The sequence below is a fragment of the Theropithecus gelada genome, chromosome 19 (genome assembly GCF_003255815.1).
Source record: "Theropithecus gelada isolate Dixy chromosome 19, Tgel_1.0, whole genome shotgun sequence".
NCBI lineage: Eukaryota > Metazoa > Chordata > Mammalia > Primates > Cercopithecidae > Theropithecus > Theropithecus gelada.
Window position 1 is genome coordinate 45,382,492 of NC_037687.1, and position 22,727 is coordinate 45,405,218.

The 22,727-nt window shown below is 55.8% G+C and overlaps 1 protein-coding gene across 2 annotated transcripts; it reads right to left on the bottom strand.

Annotated features, from left to right (window-relative positions):
* Nucleotides 1-1,164: 1,164 nt before the first annotated feature.
* WTIP (WT1 interacting protein) lies at nt 1,165-22,209 on the bottom strand. Of its 2 annotated transcripts, none has more exons than XM_025365713.1 (8): nt 21,484-22,209; nt 12,746-12,847; nt 9,577-9,644; nt 9,354-9,416; nt 9,059-9,189; nt 8,011-8,062; nt 6,565-6,633; nt 1,165-2,212 (listed from the first exon to the last, which is right to left on the bottom strand). In XM_025365713.1, the coding sequence occupies exons 1-8, from the start codon at nt 22,148-22,150 to the stop codon at nt 2,072-2,074; spliced, it is 1,293 nt and encodes a 430-aa protein (XP_025221498.1). In that variant the 5' UTR covers nt 22,151-22,209; the 3' UTR covers nt 1,165-2,071. The 2 variants fall into 2 exon arrangements, with proteins under 2 accessions (XP_025221498.1, XP_025221499.1); XM_025365714.1 differs by lacking the exon at nt 1,165-2,212 and adding an exon at nt 3,414-3,482.
* Between the last annotated feature and the right edge of the window lie 518 nt (nt 22,210-22,727).

Here is a 22,727-nt window from a genome sequence, read left to right on the forward strand (position 1 = left end):
GACCAGTCTGGCCAACATGGTGAAACCCTGACTCTACTAATAAAGTACAAAAACTAGCCAGGCATGGTGGCGCATGCTTGTAATCCCAGCTACCTGAGAGGCTGAGGCAGGAGAATTGCTGAATGTGGGAGGCGGAGGTTGCAGTGAGCCGGGATGGTGGCACTGCACTGCAGCCTGGGTGACACAGCAAGACTCTGTCTTAAAAAAAAAAAAAAATAGCTGGGCGTCATGGTGCACACCTGTAGTCCCAGCTACTCAGGAGGCTGAGACATGAGAATTACTTGGGACAATTAATTGAGAGGCAGAGGTTGCAATAGGCCCAGATCGTGCCAATGCACTCCAGCCTGGGTGACAGTGCAACACTCCGTCTAAAAAATAAAATAAATATATAAATTTTAAAAAGCAGCTCAGCTCGCAGGGAAGAGACAGCCAGCATCGGAGCCTCCATACCTTGACTTTACTCTCTGGCCCCACTGGGATTACCTCCTCCAGGAAGTGGCCCCTGGTCCCGCCGAAAGCCCCACTCTGAGATGCAGCGCTCTCCACGCTGTGGTAGTCCCGGGTTAAGGATCCCTGACCGTCCCTGTACTTGCCGGCTCAGTCCGCCAGGAGGCGCCCGCGCCATGCCTCGGCCCTGCTGGACTTCGCGGCCGCCACTTCCCTGCGGGCGCCTCCTGGTGGTCCCTTCGGCTCAGCCTGTACAGCCCAGCTGGTTCTGGGCGCCTGGCCCAGCACTGCGGGTGATTCACTGACCTCGCACCTGAAGGTGGGGGAGGAAGGAGAGAGCAGCAGCCAAGAGGCGGGTCCAGGCTCTCCCAGAAGCCAGCGACTTCAGTCCAAACGTCCCCTGAACCCGCGGAGATTCCACATCAGGACCAGGCTCCCCCACGTCCAGACCCCACATTCCCGTCAGTGTGTCCCAGGGAGCACGGAGGGACCGCCACACTGCATTTCATGGGGCGACCGCCCTCAACACCCCTACACACACGGAACCCCACACTACCCTAAAGTCTGAAAGGCGGACACGCAATCGAGGTTTTAGAGGAATTTATACAAAAGTCCTGAAACCACAAGGTTCTTACCACCTGAAAACCAGCTCCATGACAGACAAATTAGACACTTGTGAGTTTGCTGGAATTTGCTTTAAAAATAACAAGGCTGGTCCAAGATCTTAGAAGAAAATTATATTCTTTTAAAGAAAATGAAAATATCCTCAAGGGAAAAACTTAATTTAAGTCAAATCCTGTCCTTTTGTCTTGGAACCCCGTGCCCCGCGCGCAAACACAGGCTTTCCTGCAGCGCGGCCAGGGCGCCCCCGTCGTCGCTCCTGAGCAATACCCGGGGCTGCAGCCGCACGGGGTATTTTCCCGGGCTGAGCAGGGGAGTGGGGGGTGGGGGGCGCCAAGCCAGGAGCCCTGGAAGAGGGAGCAGGGCAGCAAGTGGGGCCGCAAACACCCATCAAAGTCTCCAGGACCAATTCCCACAGTGACCACGTGGCCACAGGCAGTGCCTTTTGCAGGCCCGCTCCCCAAGGGTGTCATTCCTCACCCCCTCCCAGGACCCCACCTAAGCCAGGCACCCTCCCACCCACCAGCAGGCACTGCGCTAGGAGATGCAGGAACACCCATGTCCCTGCCAGCCCCGCCTTCCAGACCACACCCTGCGTGGGAGCGCGCTTTGCGGGGGGTGGGGGGGTGTCCCCAGGTCCCTGAACAACGGACAGCAGCTCCCGCCCAGGAATGCAGCCGGGTCACCTCTCGCCCCTGACCAGGGCTGGGGCCCTCCAGCCTGGTGACCCACGGCCTACTCTGAGGCTGCAGGGCGCGGGGGGCCTCCAAGTGGAAAGATGGTGATGGGGTGAGTGGGAGGCAGGGCCCGCAGGGAAGTGACTTGAGCAGGCACAGACGGTGAATAAATAGAAGCTTCCACGCGGGGGTCCGGCCCCTGCAGACAGCAGCTCGGTGGGAAAGTGGGATTAGAGGGAGCTCCCCCGACACTGACCGGGGCCACCCACGCAGGCCCTCCCTCCACACCCACACCCACCCCGGCCCTGGGACGGGTTTTCCCCTGCTCAGAGCTCAGTGACGTGCACAGTGGGTGAGGGAACAGGCCCAGGTTGGAGGCGCCGCAGGTGGCAACGACGACACAGCAGGTGGCCCGCCAGGGGGTAGCAGCGGCGTCCCTCCTCCCCGCTCAGCTGCAGCCCGCAGTCCTAGGGAAGAACACAGCCCCCCAGCCCCAGAGTCAGCAGACAAGCGCACATCAGAAGTCACGAGGCGGGACGGGGAGGACCGAGGGGCGGGGCAGAGCCGCAGGGGACCGCATAACAACATAAAGACTCTTCCGCCCGGCACAGGCGCTCACACCTGCAATCCCAGCACTTTGGGAGGCTGAGGCGGCTGGATCACCGCCTCGGTCAGGAGTTCCAGACCAGCCTAGCCAACATGGTGAAACCCTGTCTCTACTAAAAATACAAAATTAGCCGAGCATAGTGGCACATGCCTGTAATCCCAGCTACTTGGGAGGCTGAGGCTGAAGAATCGCTTGAACCCGGGAGGTGGAGGTTGCAGAGAGCAGAGGGCCTGACATTGCATTCCAGCCTGAGTGACAACAGCAAAACTCTGTCTCAAAAAAAAAAAAAAAGACTCTTCTTCTGCCAGAGGGGGGATGGGAAGCCCGGTGTGGAGCACTGGGGACTGGAGCTGCCTCTTAGGCATCCAAGAGGAAGTCACTGGATATAAGTCAGACTATGGGGAGAGGACTAGGCAGTCAACGTGGGTGTCAGCATAAAAACCTGATGGTTTGGGTGTGTTTTGTTTATTCGTTTGTTGTTTATTGTTTGTTTGAGACAGGGTCTCTCACTGTCGCCCAGGCTGGAATGCAGTGTCTGGATCCCGGCTCACTGCAGCCTCGACCTCCAGGGCTCAAGTGATCCTCCCACCCCAGCCTCCTGAGTAGCTGGGACCACCAGCACACCCCGCCACACCCTGTGAATTTTGCTTATTTTTTGTAGTGATGGGGTTTCACATTGCTCAAGCTGGTCTAGAACTCCTGACCTCAAGCTATCCTTCGCCTCAGCCTCCCAAAATGCTAGGATTACAAGCATGAGCCACTGTGCCTGGCCTGTTTTTTATTAGACAAGGTCCCACTCTGTCGCCCAGGCTGGAGTGCAGTGGTGCGATCTCAGCTCACTGCAGCCTCAAACTTCTGGGCTCAAGCAATCCTCCCACCTCAGCCTCCCAAGTAGCTGGGACTACAGACACGTGCCACCAGGCCCGGATAATTTTTTGTCCCTTCTATTTTGTAGGGATGACGTCTTGCTATGCTGATCAGGCTGATCTTGAACCCTTGGCTTCATAACCATCCTCCCACCTCAGCCTCCCAAAGTGCTGGGATTGCAGGTGTGAGCCACTGCGCCCAGCCAAACGTGATGGTTTTTAAATACAAAACAGCAGACTACCTCTCCCAGGGAGTGCAGACCACTAGAAAAGAGAAGAGGGCAAGCAGCAGAACCTTCCATGAGGAGGTAGGAAGAGAAGAGGCCTGGGCAGGGGAGATTCAAGGAGAAACGAAAGTGAAGAAAATCAAAACCCGGCAGCCCCAAGGGCAAAGTGAAGCAAGCAGGGAGAGGAAGGAGCGGCCCTGTGCTCGAAGCTGCTGGGGGGCCCGGAAGGAAGTGTCCACCAGTTCCCGCCACACAGGGGTCCCTGGAGCAGAGCGGAGGGAGGAATGCCACCCCCAGGTGGTCTGAAGAGGCAGTGGTGAGTAGACCTGGAGACACCAGGGGAAGCAGGGGGCTGGCTTCACGTCCCTTATCTCACCGTTTTTACCTTTGCGAGCTTGGGGCTGGAATGCTGGCAGCTTTGCCCCATTATCCAGAGCCCCTGACACCACCACCTGGCCCGCCCTGCGTGGGGAAGGGAGCTGGACTGCCGCAGGGGCACCACCTCACTCCTTTCCCTGGTCTCTCGCCTCTCCCACCACAGGCCACCGGCTGGGCCTTGCCAGTGACCGCTGCGCACCAGGCCAGGGAGGAGTGCGGGGTCCCAGAGGTATCAATCCCCATCCAGCAGCCTCATCGCAGCACAGCAGCACCACCAGCCGCCTGCCCTGCTCTGACTCTCAGCGTGGACCTTTGGCTGTGCTCGGTACTGGACAATCCCCAGGCTGCACAGTCCACAGGACAGCCCAGCAGGTAGAGGGATGCGGAGGTCCTGTTAGTGCTGGAGGGGAGCCCTGGCCCCTCTGCAGACTATCTCTGTTCCTCGTCCTCCCTCCTGGGTCCCCTGGCACGATCAGTGCTCCCATGGGGCCACTCGCCTGCACCCAGGAGACCTTGTCACCCAAGGGGATCCCTGATTGCTACTGCAGATTCCCCACTACCACTTGCTCTGCTCTTGCTGGGGCGCGGTCGCCGGCAGCCTCCTGGTTCTCCTGCCCAGGCCTCCTCGGCCTCCCTTTGTGGCCACTTCGCCTGTGTGTGTCCTTAAGTGGTGGTGCTCCTTGAGCTATCCTGACCCCCACTCCTTCTTTTCCAACTCACCCTGGAAGACCCCATATGCTCCCTGGCTTCAGCTGCCGTCCCTGCGTCCATCACGGGACCCTTGCTTCCCGCCAGAACAGAGGAACAGAAATCGGATTTCCCCTCCCACCTTCAACAACAAGAACAACAGGCTAAAGAGATGACAGTGACTCTCAGACCCCGGACAACAGACCAGGGAGGCCCATCATCTCTCAGAGAGGGGAAACCCAGCAGGTACACCCCACACCACCCGACTGACCGCCTGGAGACTGCTCCGGCTGCCCAGGGGAGCCCTGTGGTCTCCTTGAGTTGAGAATCTAGGGAGGCCAAGGCAACTGGAATTCCCAGGGCCAAGATTCAGAGAAGAAGGTCTGGTGCGGTGGCTCACGCCTGTAATCCCAGCACTTTGGGAGGCCAAGGTGGGCGGATCGCTTGAAGTCAGGAGCTTGAAACCAGCCAGCACAGCCAACACGGTAAAACCCTGACTCTACTAAAAACACAAAAACTAGCTGGGCATGGTGGCGGGCGCCTGTAGTCCCAACTACTCGGGAGGGTGAGGCAGGAGAATTGCTTGAACCCAGGAGGCAGAGCTTGCAGTGAGCTGAGATGGCGCCACTGCACTGCAGCCTGGGCAACAGAGTGAGACTCATTTCAAAAAAAAAGAAAAAGATTCAGAGGAGAGAGCGCCACACATCAGTGACCCCAAATTCCCACAGCTGTCAGCAGGGTCGTTGAACCCCCGCCCACTTACAGGTCTAGTGGACATCTCCAGCTACCAAAAATGAGAGCATCTCATCCCCTCTTCCCCCGACCTCACTCTTTGCCGGGGGTCTCATGAATACCTCCCAATCCCCAACCTTCAACCCCCCACATCCAGACACTCGCCAAATCCAGTCCTTTCTATGGCCTGACCATCACTTCCCTGAACCCGGGCCCCCAACCCTGACCCCTCCAGCTGCTCAGGGAGCACCTACCTTCACTCCCTCCCCCAATTCACTCTCTGCAGGGCAGGAATCGGATAGATAGAATGGGGTAGACGCCATAAAATAGGTGAGGCCATCGCGGTGGCTCACGTTGTGGTCCCAGCACTTCGGGAGGCCAAGGCAGGTGGATCGCTTGAGCCCAGGAGTTTAAGACAAGCCTGAGTAACATGATGAAACCCCATCTCTAACTAAAAATAACAAAATTAGCTGAATGTGATGGCGCAAGCCTGTGGTGGTAACCACTCAGGAGGCTGAGGTAAGAAGATAGTTTGAGCCCAGGAGGTTGAGGCTCCAGTCTGGGCAACAGAGTGAGATCTTGTCTCCAATATATATAAACAAAAAAAAAATTTTTTTTTTTGAGACAGAGTCTCACTCTTGTTGCCCCGGCTGGAGTGCAATGGCATGATCTTGGCTCACTGCAACCTCTGCCTCCTGGGTTCAAGTGATTCTCCTACCTCAGCCTCCCGAGTAGCTGGGACTACAGGCGCCTGCCACCACGCCTGGCTAATTTTTGTATTTTTAGTAGAGACAGGGTTTCTTTTTTTTTTTTTTTTTTTGAGACAAGAGTCTCGCTCTGTCGCCCAGGCTGGAGTGCCGTGGCCGGATCTCAGCTCACGGCAAGCTCCGCCTCCCGGGTTCACGCCATTCTCCTGCCTCAGCCTCCGGAGTAGCTGGGACTACAGGCGCCCGCCACCTCACCCGGCTAGTTTTTTGTATTTTTTAGTAGAGACGGGGTTTCACCGTGTTAGCCAGGATGGTCTCGATCTCCTGACCTCGTGATCCACCCGTCTTGGCCTCCCAAAGTGCTGGGATTACAGGCTTGAGCCACCGCGCCCGGCCGAGACAGGGTTTCACCATGTTGGCCAGGCTGGTCTCAAACTCCTGATCTCAGGTGATCCGCCCACCTCGGCCTCCCAAAGTGCTGGGATTATAGGTGTGAACCACCACACCCAGCAAAGCTAAAATTTTGATAAGGTGAGCCCACAGAACACCCGGAGAGGAGAGCCGCGTGGAAGGAGGCCCACCCCAGCTGCCAGCCTCCTGGGGGCCCAGGCTCACCTCACAGTGGTAACATGCCACATGGTAGTCTCTGTCCATGGACACCACACGGATGGTTGTCTCACAGCCCTGGAGGAAGAGACGGAGTTCACACATGATGAGCATGCGGGGACTGGAGGCAAAATGCAGGAGTGTACACTCCCACACACCATGCTCCTGTCCCGGCTGAGGTGGATGCCCGCCCCAGGGAGCACAGCCACGATGCTTCTGTGGGGCGGGACAGGCACCAGCAGGTGCATACACACAGACACACATGGGCCTCAGACATCCTCTGCGGCCACAGCCCGCAGCACACACAAAGGCCCACAAGAGGGTCATGTGGGTGTCAATGGATGTGGACATTATTTTCACCTCATTGCTTCTTTTTTTCTTTTTTCTTTTTTTTTATTGAGACAGTCTTGCTTTGTTGCCCAGGCTAGAGTGCAGTGGCACGATCTCAGCTCACTGCCAGTTCTACCTCCCAGGTTCACGCCATTCTCCTGCCTCAGCCTCCCGAGTAGCTGGGACTACAGGCACCCGTCACCACACCCGGCTAATTTTTTGTATTTTTAGTAGAGACGAGGTTTCACCGTGTTAGCCAGGATGATCTCGATCTCCTGACCTCGTGATCCACCCACCTCAGCCTCCCAAAATGCTGGGATTACAGGCGTGAGCCACTGCGCCCAGTCATCTTTTTTTTTTTTTTTTTTTCAGACAGAGTCTCTCTCTGTTGCCCATGCTGGAGTGCAGTGGTGCAATCACGGCTCACTGCGGCCTCAAACTCCTGGGCTCAAGCAATCCTCCTGCCTTAGCCTCCCAAGTAGCTGGGACTACAGGCATGCACAACCACACCCAGCTAATTTTTTATTTCTTTGTAGAGATGGGGTCTCACTAGGTGGCCCAGGCTGGTCTCAAACTCCTGGCTTCAAGCAATCATCCCACCTCGCCCTCCCAAAGTGCTGGATTACAGGCGTGGGCCCCTGTGCCTGGCCTGTTTTCACTTCCTTGGAGTCTTGAAAGGGCACTGCCAGTTCTGCTTCGCCGGGCACACCAGCCTGGGACAGAGCCAGCACTGTGGGAAGACCCCAGGCCAGAAGAGCTGCAGCACCCACGGGGGGCTCCCACACAGACCACGTCCATCTCTCATCTGCTCCCCCAGCACCCCACCTCAGCCTGCAGAGCTGAGAAGACCCAGGGAACAGCCCTTCCGTCAATGGAGAGTGGAGCGGAGGCTGGCAGTGGGGCAGCCAAGCAGCAGCGGCCACCACTTTCATCCACCTCATGCCAGGAGACAGCTATACCCTACGTGCACAAGCACGACACACACCCCTCAGTCCTGAAGGACCTGCAGAGAAGCACCTGCTCATCCCTCCCACTGTGGCCCAAGACCTGGGCTAGACTCAGGCTGGACAGGGCAGCAGCCGGCTGGGCCAGGCACCTGATCATCTCTGGGTGAGTGGCTCCTACCTGTGCAGGGAGGATAGGACGGGCACAGGAGGCGCATTTTGGTGCAAAAACCCTAGAGAAATAAAGGAAACCAGAAGTGATCAGCTGAGTGACCAGAGGCCAAGGGCACAAGGACAGGGGCACCCACAGGAATCCCCTGATGTTGCCCAAGAGGCCCTCTCTCCCTGTGTGCACACCTCGGGGCAGACAAGGAACAGCTTCCGCCATGCCTTCCCGTACTGGCCTCTTCATTTTTTTTTTTTAATAAATAGAAATGGGGTCTCGCTATGTTGCCCAGGCTAGTCTCAAACTCCTGGGTTGAAGCAATCCCCAACCTTGGCCTCCCAAAGTGCTGGGATTACAGGCATAAGCCACCACGCCCGGTCCTGGCCTCTTATCTGACTGCCCATTTCATCTCCACCCAATCACCTCCTCCAGGATGGCTTCAGGTTCTGCTCTGCCATCCACCCCCATGTTTCCTGTGAGTTCCCTTCTCCTTAATGTCCAGGTCTGGGGCACCGCTAGCTAGGACCACTGTGAGACCCAGCTTCACTCTGAGTACCAGGGACCTCTGCCCAGGACTCCAATCCCATGCAAGGCCCTGCTCAGAACCAGAGCTCCCAGGAATAAACCTGGAGTCACAGTAGGAGGAAACAGATCGGGGATCAGACAGGCAGGGGGAGGGGGCTGCAGAGACCCCAATCCCCTGCCCCAGCCGGAAGAGGCCTGGCCTGGCAGGGGATGGAGGGGAGGAGCGGGAGAGACGGTAGATACTGCAGCCAGGAGGGTCCCCTGTGCCAGGAGTAGAGAAGCACACAGGCTACGACAGGGAGAGAAGAGGAAAGGAAAAGACAGCTGGTGGCCGGACCACCAGGAGAGGGGATGCAGGCAGAGACGGGAGAGGGGATGCAGGCAGAGACACATGCCTTACCCAAGCCTGGGTGCACAAGGGGAGGCAGAAGGCAAAAGGCCAAGAATGAAGGGCAGTCAGTCCGGTGGGAAAAATGCTTCCAGGGGAGCCAGAGAGGACAGCCCGAGTCCCGCCTGCGCCACAGTGCCAGCCACTCACGTGTGATAGTCTCGCACGCAGTAGATGTTGTTCTCCACGTCCACGGTGAAGGGAACCCCGTCCAGGCATTCATTGCACACGGAGCACCGGAAGCAGCCTGGGTGGTAGGACTTGCCCAGGGCCTGCAGGATCTGCGGGCAGGGCACTGAGGGGTCAGCACGGGCAGGAAGCTCAGCGCCACCCCGGGAGAGGCTCTGGCTCTGAACCCCTGGCAGGTCTGGAGCAGGGGAGAAGGTGGGGTCCTTAGATTCCACCCATGTCAGAAGGGCTCCAGGAGGCTGGGGCAGGAGCTCACCATCTCCATGATGAGATGTCCACACACGCTGCACTTGTCGGCCGTCTGCTGGAACCCGGAGTACTGGGAGGGGACACAGGATCCAGGACACGTTGTGTGACAAAGGGGCACTCGTGGCCCAGTTAACACCTGCCTCCTGGCCTCAGGTCTCCACTTGAGTCAGAATGAGGATCGCTGCCCCAGTTCCCACCCCTGGCACCGCCGGGGCACAGCTTGGACTCACCAGGAAGTCCTCCTGGCAGTACACTTTCTCGCCCACGTTGTAGAACGCCTTCCCACGGAGTCGTCTCCCTGCAAGGACAAGGGTTGAGGGGGTCCCTGGAATGCTGGAGACCAGGGATGGAGCCGCACTTCCAGCTCTCAGCACCCTCCTCCAACAGATGAGACACTCGGTTGTGGGTGGTTTTCTAGGTTGTTATTGTTATAATAACAAAATTTTAGAAAAAAATTAAAGAGAACATATTGTCGATAGAATTACTGCAAATGGTTGCCAAACCAAATATATGAAGAAATATTTTACTAATGTAAATACACGTGTTGGTTAACAAACACATTCACTTTAAGATCAGTTGAACTCAGAGCAAATTTTCGAGAATGAATCTTTTTTTTTTTTTTTTTTTTTTTTGAGACAGAGTCTCACTGCGTTGCCCAGGCTGGAGCGCAGTGGCACGATCTTGGCTTATTGCAGCCTCCGACTCCTGGGTTCAAGCGATTCTCCTGACTCAGTCTCCCAAGTAGCTTGGACTACAGGTGCCCACCACCATGCCCGGCTAATTTTTGTATTTTTAGTAGAGACGGGGTTTCACTATGTTAGCCAGGATGGTTTTTGTTTTTTTTTTTTTAAGACAGGGTCTCGCCTGTCACCTAGGCTGGAGTGCAGTGGCACAATCATGGCTCACTGCAGCCTCAACCTCCCGAGCTCAAGCAATCCTCCTGCCTTAGCCTCCCAAGTATCTGGGACTACAGGCACACACCACTACTCTCGGCTAATTTTTTTATTTTTTGGTAGAGATGGGGTTTCGTCATGTTGCCCGGGCTGGTCTCAAACTCAAATGATCTGCCCACCTCAGCCTCCCAAAGTGCTGGGATTACAGGCGCGAGCCACCGAGCCCAGCCAGAATAATCCTGCTAATCCATGAACATGAGCAGTACAACTTGCACCAGGAGAAGGACCCCAAAAAGAAAGAGGTGTCCTTGTCAAAGCAACAGCCACAGCGGACCCAGTAACATGCTGTTAGAGGTAGTCCCATCAGAGACAGAAGAAACTGATAATACCCAGCTAGGAACAGGAGGGAACTTCCTCATCCAATGAATGGCATCTATGAAAAACCCCCAGCTAACATCGGCACAGTGGTGAAATATTAAATGCCTTTCCCTTAAGATTCAACATTGTACCAGAGGTTCCAGACAGTGCAATAATAACAGTGAGAAAAAAAATGAAAGGCACAAAGACTAGAAAACAAGAGGTAAAATGATCGTTAATCACAGATGACATGATTGTATTATGCTGAAAATCATAAATAATCTATTTAAAAAAAACACAAGAGTAAGCAAATTTCACAAAGTTGTAGAAGGCCAGCATATGAAAACCTAATGCATTTTTTTTTTTTTTTTTTTGAGATGGAGTCTCACTCTGTCACCCAGGTTGGAACGCAGTGGCACCATCTCGGCTCACTGCAAGCTCCGCCTCCTGGGTTCACGCCATTCTCCTGCCTCAGCCTCCCGAGTAGCTAGTACTACAGGGGCCCACCACCACGCCTGGCTAATTTTTTGGGGTTTTTTTGTTTTTGTTTTTAGTAGAGACGGGGTTTCACGGTGTTATCCAGGATGGTCTCGATCTCCTGACCTCGTGATCCACCCGCCTCTGCCTCCCAAAGTGCTGGGATTACAGGCGTGAGCCACCGCACCCGGCCTATCCAATGCATTTTTATATTCCAGCAACAAACAATTGGAAAATAAACTCACAAGTTTTGTTTTGTTTTGTTTTTTGAGATAAGGTCTCACTGTCACCTGGGGGCTGGAGTGCAGTGGTGCAGTCATAGCTCACTGCAGCTCTGACCTCCAGGACTTAAGCGATCCACCCATCTCAGCTCCCTGACTAGCTGGGACTATAGGCACACACTACCATACCCAGCTACTTTTTCTTTTCTTTTACTTTTTTCTTTCTTTCTTTTACTTTTATCTTTCTTTCTTTTTTTTGCTACAGAGTTTAGCTCTTGTTGCCCAGGTGAGGTGGCTCACACCTCTAATCCCAGCACTGTGGGAGGCTGAGGCAGGCGGATCACGACGTCAGGAGAGAGAGAGACCATCCTGGCCAACATGTGAAATCCCGTCTCACTAAAAACATACAGAAATTAGCTGGGAGCGGTGGCACGTGCCTGTAAGCCCAGCTACTCGGGAGGCTGAGGCAGGAGAATCACTTGAACCAGGGAGACGGAGGTTGCAGTGAGCTGAGATTACACCACTACACTCCAGCCTGGCAACAGAGTGAGACTCTGTCTCAAAAAAAAAAAAAAAAAAGAAAAAAAGAAAAAAAATTAAAATTATAAAATGTGCAAATAAATAAAAGATGTCTGATTAAGGCAAGGTCTGGAAGAACAGTGGGCAAATCAAGAGTGGAGATTTCTTAGGGTGGTTAGATTATAGTTCCTTTTTTTCTTTTTGTAACTTTGTCTAGGTTAAACTATAACACTTAAGAGTTTATGTTGGGTGTAAAATTGTGACCAAAAATAAATTGTAGGCCAGGCACGGTGGCTCACACCTGCATGCCCGGCACTTTGAGAGGCCGAGGTAGGCGGATCACTTGAGCTCAAGAGTTTGAGACCAGCCTGGCCAAGATGGTAAAACCCCATCTCTACCTAAAAATACAAAAAAAAAAAAAAAAAAAAAATTAGCCGAGCATGGTGGCGTATGTGCCTGTAATCCCAGCTACTCAGGAGGCTGAGGCAGGAAAATCTCTTGAACCCGGGAGGCAGGAGCTGCAGTGAGCCGAGATCGCGCCATTGCATTCCAGCCTGGGCAACAGAGTAAGACTCTGTCTCAACAACAACAAAAATAGATTGCGGGAAAAAGAAATATTAGTCATATGTCCAGACAGGCAGAAGGTCCTTCATGGGATTCCGATGCTGCTTCCAGGCAGCTGGGTGACATCAGTGCCCTGCGTGGCACAGAGGCTCCACAGCTGACGACCAGGGGGCAGCCCTGTCCTACCGCCAGCAAAAGGCTCCTCAGTGGTCCCATGCCTCCTCCCCAGACAGAGTCCTCCACAGCCCCGCCTGGGCCAGAGCCGGGTGGTCCATCTGCCTGGACTCAGGTGCAAGGGGGTTTGAGGGGAATGGGGCTGACGTGGCGGGTCCCCTTCACAGAGCTACCCGGGGCACGAGGTTACCTACCACACGAGTCGCAGGTGAAGCAGTCGGTGTGATAAAGACTCCCCATTGCCTGGCACGCCTGCTGGGCTCCGTAGATGCCAAGCCCACACTTGATGCAAATGCCTAGGAGAGGAGAGGCAGGAGAGAGCAAGAGTTAGCACAACAGCCTATACCACCCAATGGACACCAGGGGTTAGCGCCACAGCCTACACCACACCAACGGACTCCCTGTCTTGACACCACCCACCCGCGTGACCTTGGGGATGCTAACTTTCCTAGGCCAACATCACTCGATTACTGATGACTGACATGGGCACCATCAGAGTGGCCACGACCCAGGGATTGCCGCTGCTGCTGTCTGAGGATTCAAGGGCTTGGCCAAGCACCCACTGCAGAGTCGGAGCTAATCAAAGCTGTCCATCACAACTGTTCTGATAGATTCTTTTGGTTTTTGATTTATAAATAGGGACAGAGTCTCACTATGTTGCCCAGGCTGGTCTCAAACTCCTGGGTTAAAGCAATCCTCCTGCCTTGGCCTCCAAACGTGCTGGGATTACAGGCACGAACCACTGCACCCAACCAGTTTTAGGCTTTTTAAATTTTTTTGGAGGGGAGGGAGACAGGAGTTCGCTCTGTCCCACAGGCTGGAGTGCAGTGGTGCAATCACAGCTCACTGCAGCCTCAACCTCCTAGGCTCAAGCAGTCCTCCGGCCTCAGCCTCCCAAGTAGGTGGGACTTCCAGCACATGCCATCACACACGGCTAATTTTCTTTTTCTTTTGTGGAGACAGGGTCTTGCTATGTTGCCCAGTTGCCCAGGATGCGCTCAAGCAATTCCTGGGCTCAAGCGATCCTCCTGCCTGGACTTCCCAAAGTGCTGCAATTACAAGCGTGGGCCACCATACCCAGCCTATCATGGTATCTTTATACCTAGACAGTTGTTTTTAGCCCTTTCACCCATGGCCTGCTCTTGGACTGAGGGAGAATCCTTCCTACTGTTTGTGAACCAAATCCTGTTCTTCAACATGTTTTGTGACCCAGACACAATAATGAAGACCACACGGGCACTCCAGGCAGTCACCAGCCCTCTGCAGCCACTCTGTCCTCCTCTGTACCCCACGGTCCACTTATTCTCTTGGTCAGTCGGCACACAGACGAGTCACATGCCCCTAAGATCAGGTACCACTCAGTCTGCAATGCACCCGGTCCCTACCCTCAAGAATCCTGCATCGAGTGGAGGAGGGCAAATAACGTCAGGCAGAGACGAGTGCTACAGCAAAAAATAAGGCTGATCAACAAAATGCTTGGATGCAAGATTTCTTTTTTTTTTTTTTTAAGATGGAGTCTCACTCTGTCACCCAGGCTGGAATGCAGTGGCACAATCTCGGCTCACTGCAACCTCCACCTCCCGGGTTCAAGCGATTCTCCTGCCTCAGTCTCCCGAGTAGCTGAGATTGCAGACGCCCGCCACCACACCTGGCTAATTTTTTTTTTATTTTTAGTAGAGACAGGGTTTTACCATGTTGGCCAGGCTGGTCATGAACTCCTGACCTCAGGTGACTCACCCGCTTTGGCCTCCCAAAGTGCTGGAATTATGGATGTGAGCCACTGCTCCCGGCCTTTTTTGTTTTTTAAAGACAGAGTCTCACTCTGTTGCCCAGGCTGGAGTGCAGTGGTGCAATCATGGCTCACTGCAGCCTTGACATCCTGGGCTCAAGAGATCCTCCCACCTCGGCCTCCAAGAAGCTGAGACCACAGGCAAATACTGCTATACCCGGCCAAGGATGTGTGATTTTTAAACCGGGGATTCACAGAAGCCTCACTCACAAGGTGATATTTGAGAAAAGGCCTGAAGGAAATAAGGAAGGGGGCTGGGTGCAGTGGCTCATGCCTGTAATCCCAGCACTTTGGGAGGCCGAAGCGGGAGGATCACTTGAGCCCAAGAGTTCTAGACCAGCCTGGGTAACACAGTAAGACCTTCATCTCTACAAAAAATTTTAAAACTATCCAGGCATGATGGCGTGCACCTGTGGTCCCAGTTACTCAGGAGTCTGAGGCAGGAGGATCGCTTGAGCCTGGGACTTTGAGGCTGCAGTGAGCTCTGATCATGCCACTGCACTCCAGCCTGGGTGACAGAGTGAGATGTCTCCAAAAGAAGAAGAAGCCGGACGCAGTGGCTCATGCCTGTAATCCCAGCACTTTGGGAGGCCGAGGCGGGTGGATCACGAGGTCAGGAGTTCAAGACCAGCCTGGCCAAGACGGTGAAACCCCATCTACTAAAAATACAAAAATTAGCTGGGCGTAGTGGCAGGTACCTGTAACCCCAGCTACTCAGGAGGCTGAGGCAGTAGAATCACTTGAACCTGGGGGTCGGAGGTTGCAGTGAGCCGAGATCGCACCACTGCACTCCAGCCTGGCTGACAGAGTGAAACTCCGGTGATTGCGCCACTGCACTCCAGCCTGGGCGACAGAGCGAGACTCTGTCTCAAAAAAAAAAAAAAAAAAAAAAAAAAAGAAGACAGACATGAGAGTCGCTGCTGTGCAGGTGCCTGCGATCAGTGGATGGAATCAGGGACCACACCTGTGCACTCAGCATGCAGCGGGGAAGGTGGAAAGCAGAGGGGTGACCAGCAACCCCAGGGCCTAGCCTGGCTCCAGCCTCAGGGCACTCCCTGGCCAGCCCTCCTGGAAACCCAGACAGTAAGCAGGCAGCCCATTCATCTCATGTCCCCTTTACAGGGTCACCCAGGGTCTCCCATGCCACACAGCACATGAAGATGGCCCTCCACCCGCCCTCTGGACCGTAAATCTTCTGCCAGCTCCAGACCATGCTGCCCTCCCCCAACCCTCTTGCTTTCTCCTTACATCTCTTTCCTTACATAACCTCCTCTCCCTCCTCCACCAGCCGCCCCATTCCCTACCTTCCCTCAGTCAACAAAGAGAGCATGGCCCACACTTGGTCACCTCCTAGCCGTGCCCATCTATGGACTTTCCATTCTGATCTTGCTAGTGGGTGACCCACCCCCTCCTCTCTGGTGTCCAGGATGCAGCCTGCACCCAGCTTTCCAGGTCTTCATCTCCCTTCCCTGCTTTCCTGGGTACCCCCTGCTCTGCCCAGGGCCTCCCATGCTTCACTCTCACTGGGCAGAGAGAAGACCAGTCCAGATGCCTTCAGAACCAGGCAGGGGCCGGGCACAGTGGCTCACACCTGTAATCCCAGCATTTTGGGAGGCTGAGGTGGGTCGACCACTTGAGGCCAAGAGTTTGAGACCAGCCTGGCCAACATGGTGAAACCTTGTCTCTACTAAAAATATAAAAATTAGCCAGGCGTGGTGGTGCACACCGTAATCCCAGCTGCCTGGGAGGCTGAGGTGGGAGAATGGCTTGAATCTGGGAGGCAGAGGTTGCAGTGAGATCATACCACTGCACTCCAGCCTGGGTGACAGAGCAAGACTCCGTCTCAAAAAAAAAAAAAAGCAGGCAGGGACCAGGCTTGGTGGCTCATGCCTGCAATCTCAGCACTTTGGGAGTCTGAGACAGGAGGATCACTTGAGGTCAGGAGTTCAGGCTGCAGTGAGCTGTGATCGCACCACTGCGCTCCAGCCTGGGCAACAGAGCTAGATCCTATCTCTTAAAAAAAAAAAAAATTAAAAAAAAAAAAGAAACAAAGGGCCAATGAAAAGAGGAGAACTGAAGGTGCAGGAGGTGTAGGTTGGTGACGGAAGGACCCTTGTCCTCTCAGACGGCAGGAGAGTGAGACCCACATGGACTGGAGCACCTACAGGGGAGCAGCAGGATGCTGGTGGAGACAGACTGCAACTGCTGACCTCAAGATTCCAAGCGAAGTTGGAAGCAAACATAGGGGTCCCAGGAGGGAGGAAGGTTGTTGAGAGAATAAGAGAGGAAACCGACAAAGGCGGCTGGGCACGGTGGCTCACGCCTGTAATTCCAGCTCTTTGGGAGGTCGAGGCAGATGGATCACCTGACGTCGGGAGTTCAAGACCAGACTGGCCAATATGGTGAAACCCCGTCTCTACTAAAAATACAAAAAATTAGCCAGGCGTGGTGGTGGGTGCCTGTAATCCCAGCTACTTGGAAGGCTGAGCCAGGAGGATCGCTTGAACCCGGGAGGCGGAGGTTGCCGCGAGCTGAGATCTTGCCATTGCGCTCTAGCCTGGGCAACAAGAGCGAAACTCTGTCTCAAAAAAAAAAAAAAAAAAAAAAACTGACAAAGGCTTAGGGTGTCAGTGGTGCCAGGAAGACCTGTGTGGTGAGGACAACAAACCTCTCACGGTCCTGAGGGCTTCCTCAGAGCCCTTCCCAGCCTGGTATACTGGCCGCAGAGGGGGTCGAAGCATGGGCCCAGAGTCGGGGTTCTGCTGGGCAGACGGCGATTACAGGAATGAGAGGAACTGCTGAGAAGCAGGCTGGGGTTACCACTAAGGACTGCTGGAGTGAAGGGGAAACAGGGTGTGGCCCTGAGAGTGGGTGGCTGAAGAGAAGGCAAGGAGGTCACCAAAGTTGAAGAGGTTCCGGAAGCCCGAGGCTGTTGGCTGGCTAGTGGCAGCGGAACTTGGGGAGGGGAGAGGGGAAAGTTCCAAAGACATCAGTGAATGGCAAAGAGCAACCAAGAGGTCAGCTGGTACCAGGGCCAAGGACAGGAAGGGATGAGGGGTTGGACAGAGAAAAAAAAAATGCTCTGGCCAGGCGTAGTGGCTCCCGCCTGTAATCCCAACACTGGGAAGCCAAAGAGGGAGGATCGCTTGAATCCAGAAGTTCAAGACCAGCCTGGGCAACAAACCAAGATCTCATCTCTACATAAAAATAAAAAAATTTAGCCGAGCATGGTGATGCGCACCTGTGGTCTCAGCTACTCAGGAGGCTGAAGCAGGAGGATCGCTTGAGCCCAGGAGTTCAAGGCTGCAATGAGCGCTGGTCTCACCACTGCACTCCAGCCTGGGTGACAGGGTGAGACCCAGTCTCTAAAAATAAATAAATAAATAAATAATTTAATTTAAAACAAAAAAGCCACACTCCGACGACAAGGTTTATCAGAGATCCCTTGAGCTTACGCTACCTGCAGATTTCCTTTTGTAAACTGCTGTATTATTCTGGTTGCTCTATGAAACTGCCACATTTGTAGCTCAACAAAGTCAAATATCATCAGAACCATATAGTTCAAACAAATAGTTGCCCATATTTTTTAAAATCAGGAAAGTGGGCCGGGCATAGTGGCTCACGCCTGTAATCCCAGCGCTTTGAGAGGCCAAGATGGGTGGATCACCTGAGGTCAGGAACTCAAGACAAGCCTGGCCAACATGGTGAAACCTCATCTCTACTAAAAATACAAAAATTAGCCGGGCATGGAGATACACAGTACCTGTAATCCCAGCTACTGGGGAGGCGAAGCCAGGACAATCACTTGAACCCAGGAGGTGGAGGTTGCAAGGTTGCAGTGAGCTGAGATCGCACCAGTGCACTCCAGCCTGGGCGACAAACCGAGACTCCGTCTCAAAAAAGTTTAAAAAAATAAAGTAAACAAAATCAGGAAAGTATTACCAAATCTCAATTTCTAGCTTTTCTTGAAAACAAAATAAAAAAGGTCTATCATCACTCCTCTAACACTCTCACAGCGCTACAACAGCCTGATCTGAGCAGCTCTTTTTTTTTTTTTTTTTTCTGGAGACAGAGTCTCACTCTGTCACCCAGGTTGGAGTGCAGTGGCATGATCTTGGCTCACTGCAAGCTCCGCCTCCCAGGTTCACGCCATTCTCCTGCCTCAGCCTCCCAAGTAGCTGGGACTACAGGTGCCCGCTACCATGCCCAGCTAATTTTTTGTATTTTTAGTAGAGACGGGGTTTCACCGTGTTAGCCAGGATGGTCTCAATCTCCTGACCTCGTGATCCGCCCGCCTCGGCCTCCCAAAGTGCTGGGATTACAGGTGTGAGCCACCGTGCCTGGCCCTTTTTTTTTTTTTTTTTTTAAAGACAGGATCTCTCTCTGTCACCCAGGTCAGAGTGCAATGGCACGATCATAGCTTACTGCAGCCTGGAACTCCTGGGTCCAAGTGATCCTCCCACCTCAGCCTCCCAAGTAGCTGAGAACACAGGTGGGTGCCACCATGCCCAGCTGATTTTTAAAATTTTTTGTAGAGACAAGGTCTCACTATGTTGCCCACACTGGTCTTAAACTACTGGGCTCAAGCAATCCTCCCATCGCAGCCTCTCAAAGTGCTGGGATTACAGGTGTGAGCCACCACACCCGGCCTAGCAGCTCCTCCTTAGAAAACAAATGTGCTGGCCGGGCGCGGTGGCTCAAGCCTGTAATCCCAGCACTTTGGGAGGCCGAGGCGGGCGGATCACGAGGTCAGGAGATCGAGACCATCCTGGCTGACACGGTGAAACCCCGTTTCTACTAAAAAATACAAAAAACTAGCCGGGCGAGGTGGCGGGCGCCTGTAGTCCTAGCTACTGGGGAGGCTGAGGCAGGAGAATGGCGTGAACCCGGGAGGCGGAGCTTGCAGTGAGCTGAGATCCGGCCACTGCACTCCAGCCTGGGCGACAGAGCGAGACTCCGTCTCAAAAAAAAAAAAAAAAAAAAAAAAAAGAAAACAAATGTGCTACCACACCCTATTGTCTCGTACCATGTCCACATTGCCTGCCAGGGACCTCAGCCACCCCTATATCATGTAAAGATTCAGGGGTGTCTACAGAACACATCCCTACTTGGGCTCTGCAGTACACAGGGGCTGGGAAATGGGTACTCTCCCCTGCAGAGGGCACTGGGAAGCACGCCCTTCAAAAGTCAGCCCCAGCCTCTGTTCCTGGCACCTGTCTGGCTCGGGAGACGACAGCTCCTGGCACATCTCCCTGCTCCCAGGCCATCCAACAGCCGCCACAAGACCTGCCCAGCCACAAAGTCTCACCATGACCTCACAGATGGGAGGCGCTCTCCGTCCCAAAGCAGGCGCACCTCCTCTTAGCCCACACATGCCCTGGACCACCTGAGCCCTCTGGACTGCAACCCCTGGGGGAAGCGTGGGGCAATCCCTCATCCCACCTGGCCTCCGCTGTTCATTCTTCCCTCTCTCCGGAATGCCCCCACCTGGCCCCTCACTGACAGCCTCCTCACCCCTCAAGATCCAGTTCAGGGCCGGGTGCAGTGGCTCACGCCTGTAATCCCAACATTTTGGGAGCATGAGGCAGGCGGATCATGAGGTCAGGAGATCAAGACCATCCTGGTCAACACGGTGAAACCCCGTCTCTACAAAAAATACAAAAATTAGCTGGGCGTGGTGGCGTATGCCTGTAATCCCAGCTACTGGGGAGGCTGAGGTGGGAGAATCGCTTGAACCAGGGAGTCGGAGGTTGCAGTGAGCCAAGATCATGCCACTGCACTCCGGCCTGGCGACAGAGCGAGATTCCATCTCAAAAAATAAATAAATAAATAAATAAATAATATATCCAGTTTAGGGCAGCCATGAGCTACTGACACCATCGAATGCTCAAAGACACAAACCCCAGGACAGCTGCAGTCCCAGGCATGGTGACCATCCATCCACCAAGCCAGATGCTTAATACAGAAGGCAGGTTGGGAAGTTCTCTCCCCAGGCCCCACAGTATACCTCTGCCCCACTCACAATCTCACCTGAAGAGCTGTCCCAAGAACTAGAGATCAGGGGGCCTGGGCCACACTGGGAAGTGGAGGCTGTCAGGCTGCTGGGCTTTGCAGACGCACCTGCAGCAGGATTCCTTTAGGAAACATCCTATGTCCACAACACAGTCCGGGCGAGGGCAGCCACGTGTGATTGGCATGGTTCCCCTCTCCCCCAAAGTGGGCTTTTCTTCCCTCACACAGTCGCCCTCTCCCGCCGCTACCATCACCAAAGCCTGGGTCAGGAGGTGTCCGGTGGTACCTGGGCCACTCCACTTCCCGGTTGCTGTCCACACCCATACCGTGGCGGGGCAGACGAGGAAGCACCCCTTTCTGCTGAACACGAAGCATGAAAGGATCAGACAGGATGAAAGCACCAAGTGTAAAGAAGAAAAGATCAGGCCGGGAGCACTGGCTCAAGCCTGTAATCCCAGCACCTTGGGAGGCCGAGGAGGGCGGATCGCTTGAGCCCAGGAGTTTAAGACCAGCCTGGGCAACATAGGGAGACTTCGTCTCTTTAAAAAAAAAAAAAAAAGAAAAAAAAAGAAAGAAAAGAAAAGAAAAGAAAAAAGCTGGGCGTGGTGGTGTGCACTTGAGTCCCAGCATCTCGGGAGGCTGAAGCGAGAGGATCCCCTGAGCCTGAGAGGCGGAGGCTACAGGGAGCCGAGATCGCGCCGCTGCACTTCAGTCTGGGCGACAGTGGAAGACCCTGTCTCAAAATAAATAAATTAATAAATAATAATAATAAAGAAAGAAAGAATAAGAAAAAAAAAGGGAGAAGAAAAAAGTATCAGAAAATGGCTCAGTGTGCCCATGAACCTGACCTGCCGGTTAATTTAGGAACCGCGCATCAATTCACTCGGCCAGAACCCCTTGTGTGGTGGGGCACCCAGAAACAGGGCGAAGCCGTTGCTGGGGATCCAGTCGCACTCACCTGCGCTCCCCAGTCCCCGGGAGACGCACCTTCCTCGTCCCAACCCCGTGCACCGCCGCACCCCCAGCCAGTCCCGTGATCTCCTCCGCTGATCTGGCCGCCTACTCGAGGCCGTCCCGGAACCCCGGACCCAATCCGCGCGCGCAGGTAACTGCCCGGCCGAGCTCGCTCACCGAAGTAGTCCCGTGCCGTGCGCGCCTCTAGCGCCCGCTCCAGCTCCCGGGTAAGCGCCTCCAGCCGCCGCTCGGCCGTGCTTGGGCCGCCCTCCCGGCTCGGGGGCAGCGGGAGCGCAGGCAGCGGGAAGGGGGCTGGCCCCGCAGGCTCCGGGGAGCGAGCGGGCGCGGGGCAGGCGCCGGGCGGGAGGAGGTCAGCATAGGCGCCGGCCGAGCCCCGGGAGCCGAGGCTGGACACGCTGGAGCGGGCGCTGCCCACCGACGGCGGCCCGGGGCCGGGGCGCAGGTCCGAGCGGCCGGAGCGCGGGCTGCCGTGGCGCTGGTCGTAGCCCAGGCTGATGCCGCTGGAACGGGCGCTGCCGCCGCCGCCGCCGCCGTCGGACCCCGCCAGGCTAGCCCGTGGGCTGCCCGCAGGCTGCGCGCTGACCTCCGGAGCCGCCGCGCGCCGGGGACCCCGCTCCCCGCGGCTCAGTCCGTCCGCCCCGGCCTCGGGGCCGCCGCCGCCCTTCCCTCTGCGGCCCACCGCGGGCGCCGCCTCGTCTCCAGGCCCAGGCCGCGGTCCCCGCCGCCCCCGACCCGGAGAGCAGCCCCCGGGCTCCAGCTCCCGCAGGGCCAGCCCGGCCAGGAGCAGGGCCGCCTCGTCCGCGGCCGCCCGGGAGCGCTGCATGGCCCGGCCCGCCGGCCCTGGCGCGTCACCTCCGCCTCCGCTTCCCGCCGCCGCTCCGGCCGGGCCGCCGCATCGTCCGCCCGAAGCCCGGAGCCCGCCCCGGGACCCCTGGGCGCGGGGCGGGGCGGGGCCGGCGCCGGGCCGGGGTCGCTCCGGCGGCCACGCGTGGGCCGGGGGACGCTGCGCTCTACTCGGCAGCGCGCGCGGCGGAGGAATGTGCGCTCCCAGACGCCGGGCCGCGCCCCCTCCTCGCCGCGGCCTCGCGGGGGGCGGAGGGACTCCTTTGCGGGGGCAGGAATGCGAGGAAGGAGACGGCGCTGCGGCCTCTGGAATGTGGGGGGAGTGGCGGCGGCCGCGCTGCGCCGGGACCTCGGAGGGGCGTGGAGGCCGAGCCAGGACGCAGGGGCGGGCGGCGGAGGCGCCGCGGGGAGAGCCCAGGGTCCGCGGGGCGCCCGGGCCGTCGGGCCGCTTGGAAAAGCTCGGATTTCCGCAGGCTGAGCTGGAGGCAGCTGGCGCCATCCGGCCTGGAGAGATCCAAGCAGTCGACAGCGTTCCCCACATCCCGCCCCATCTCCTT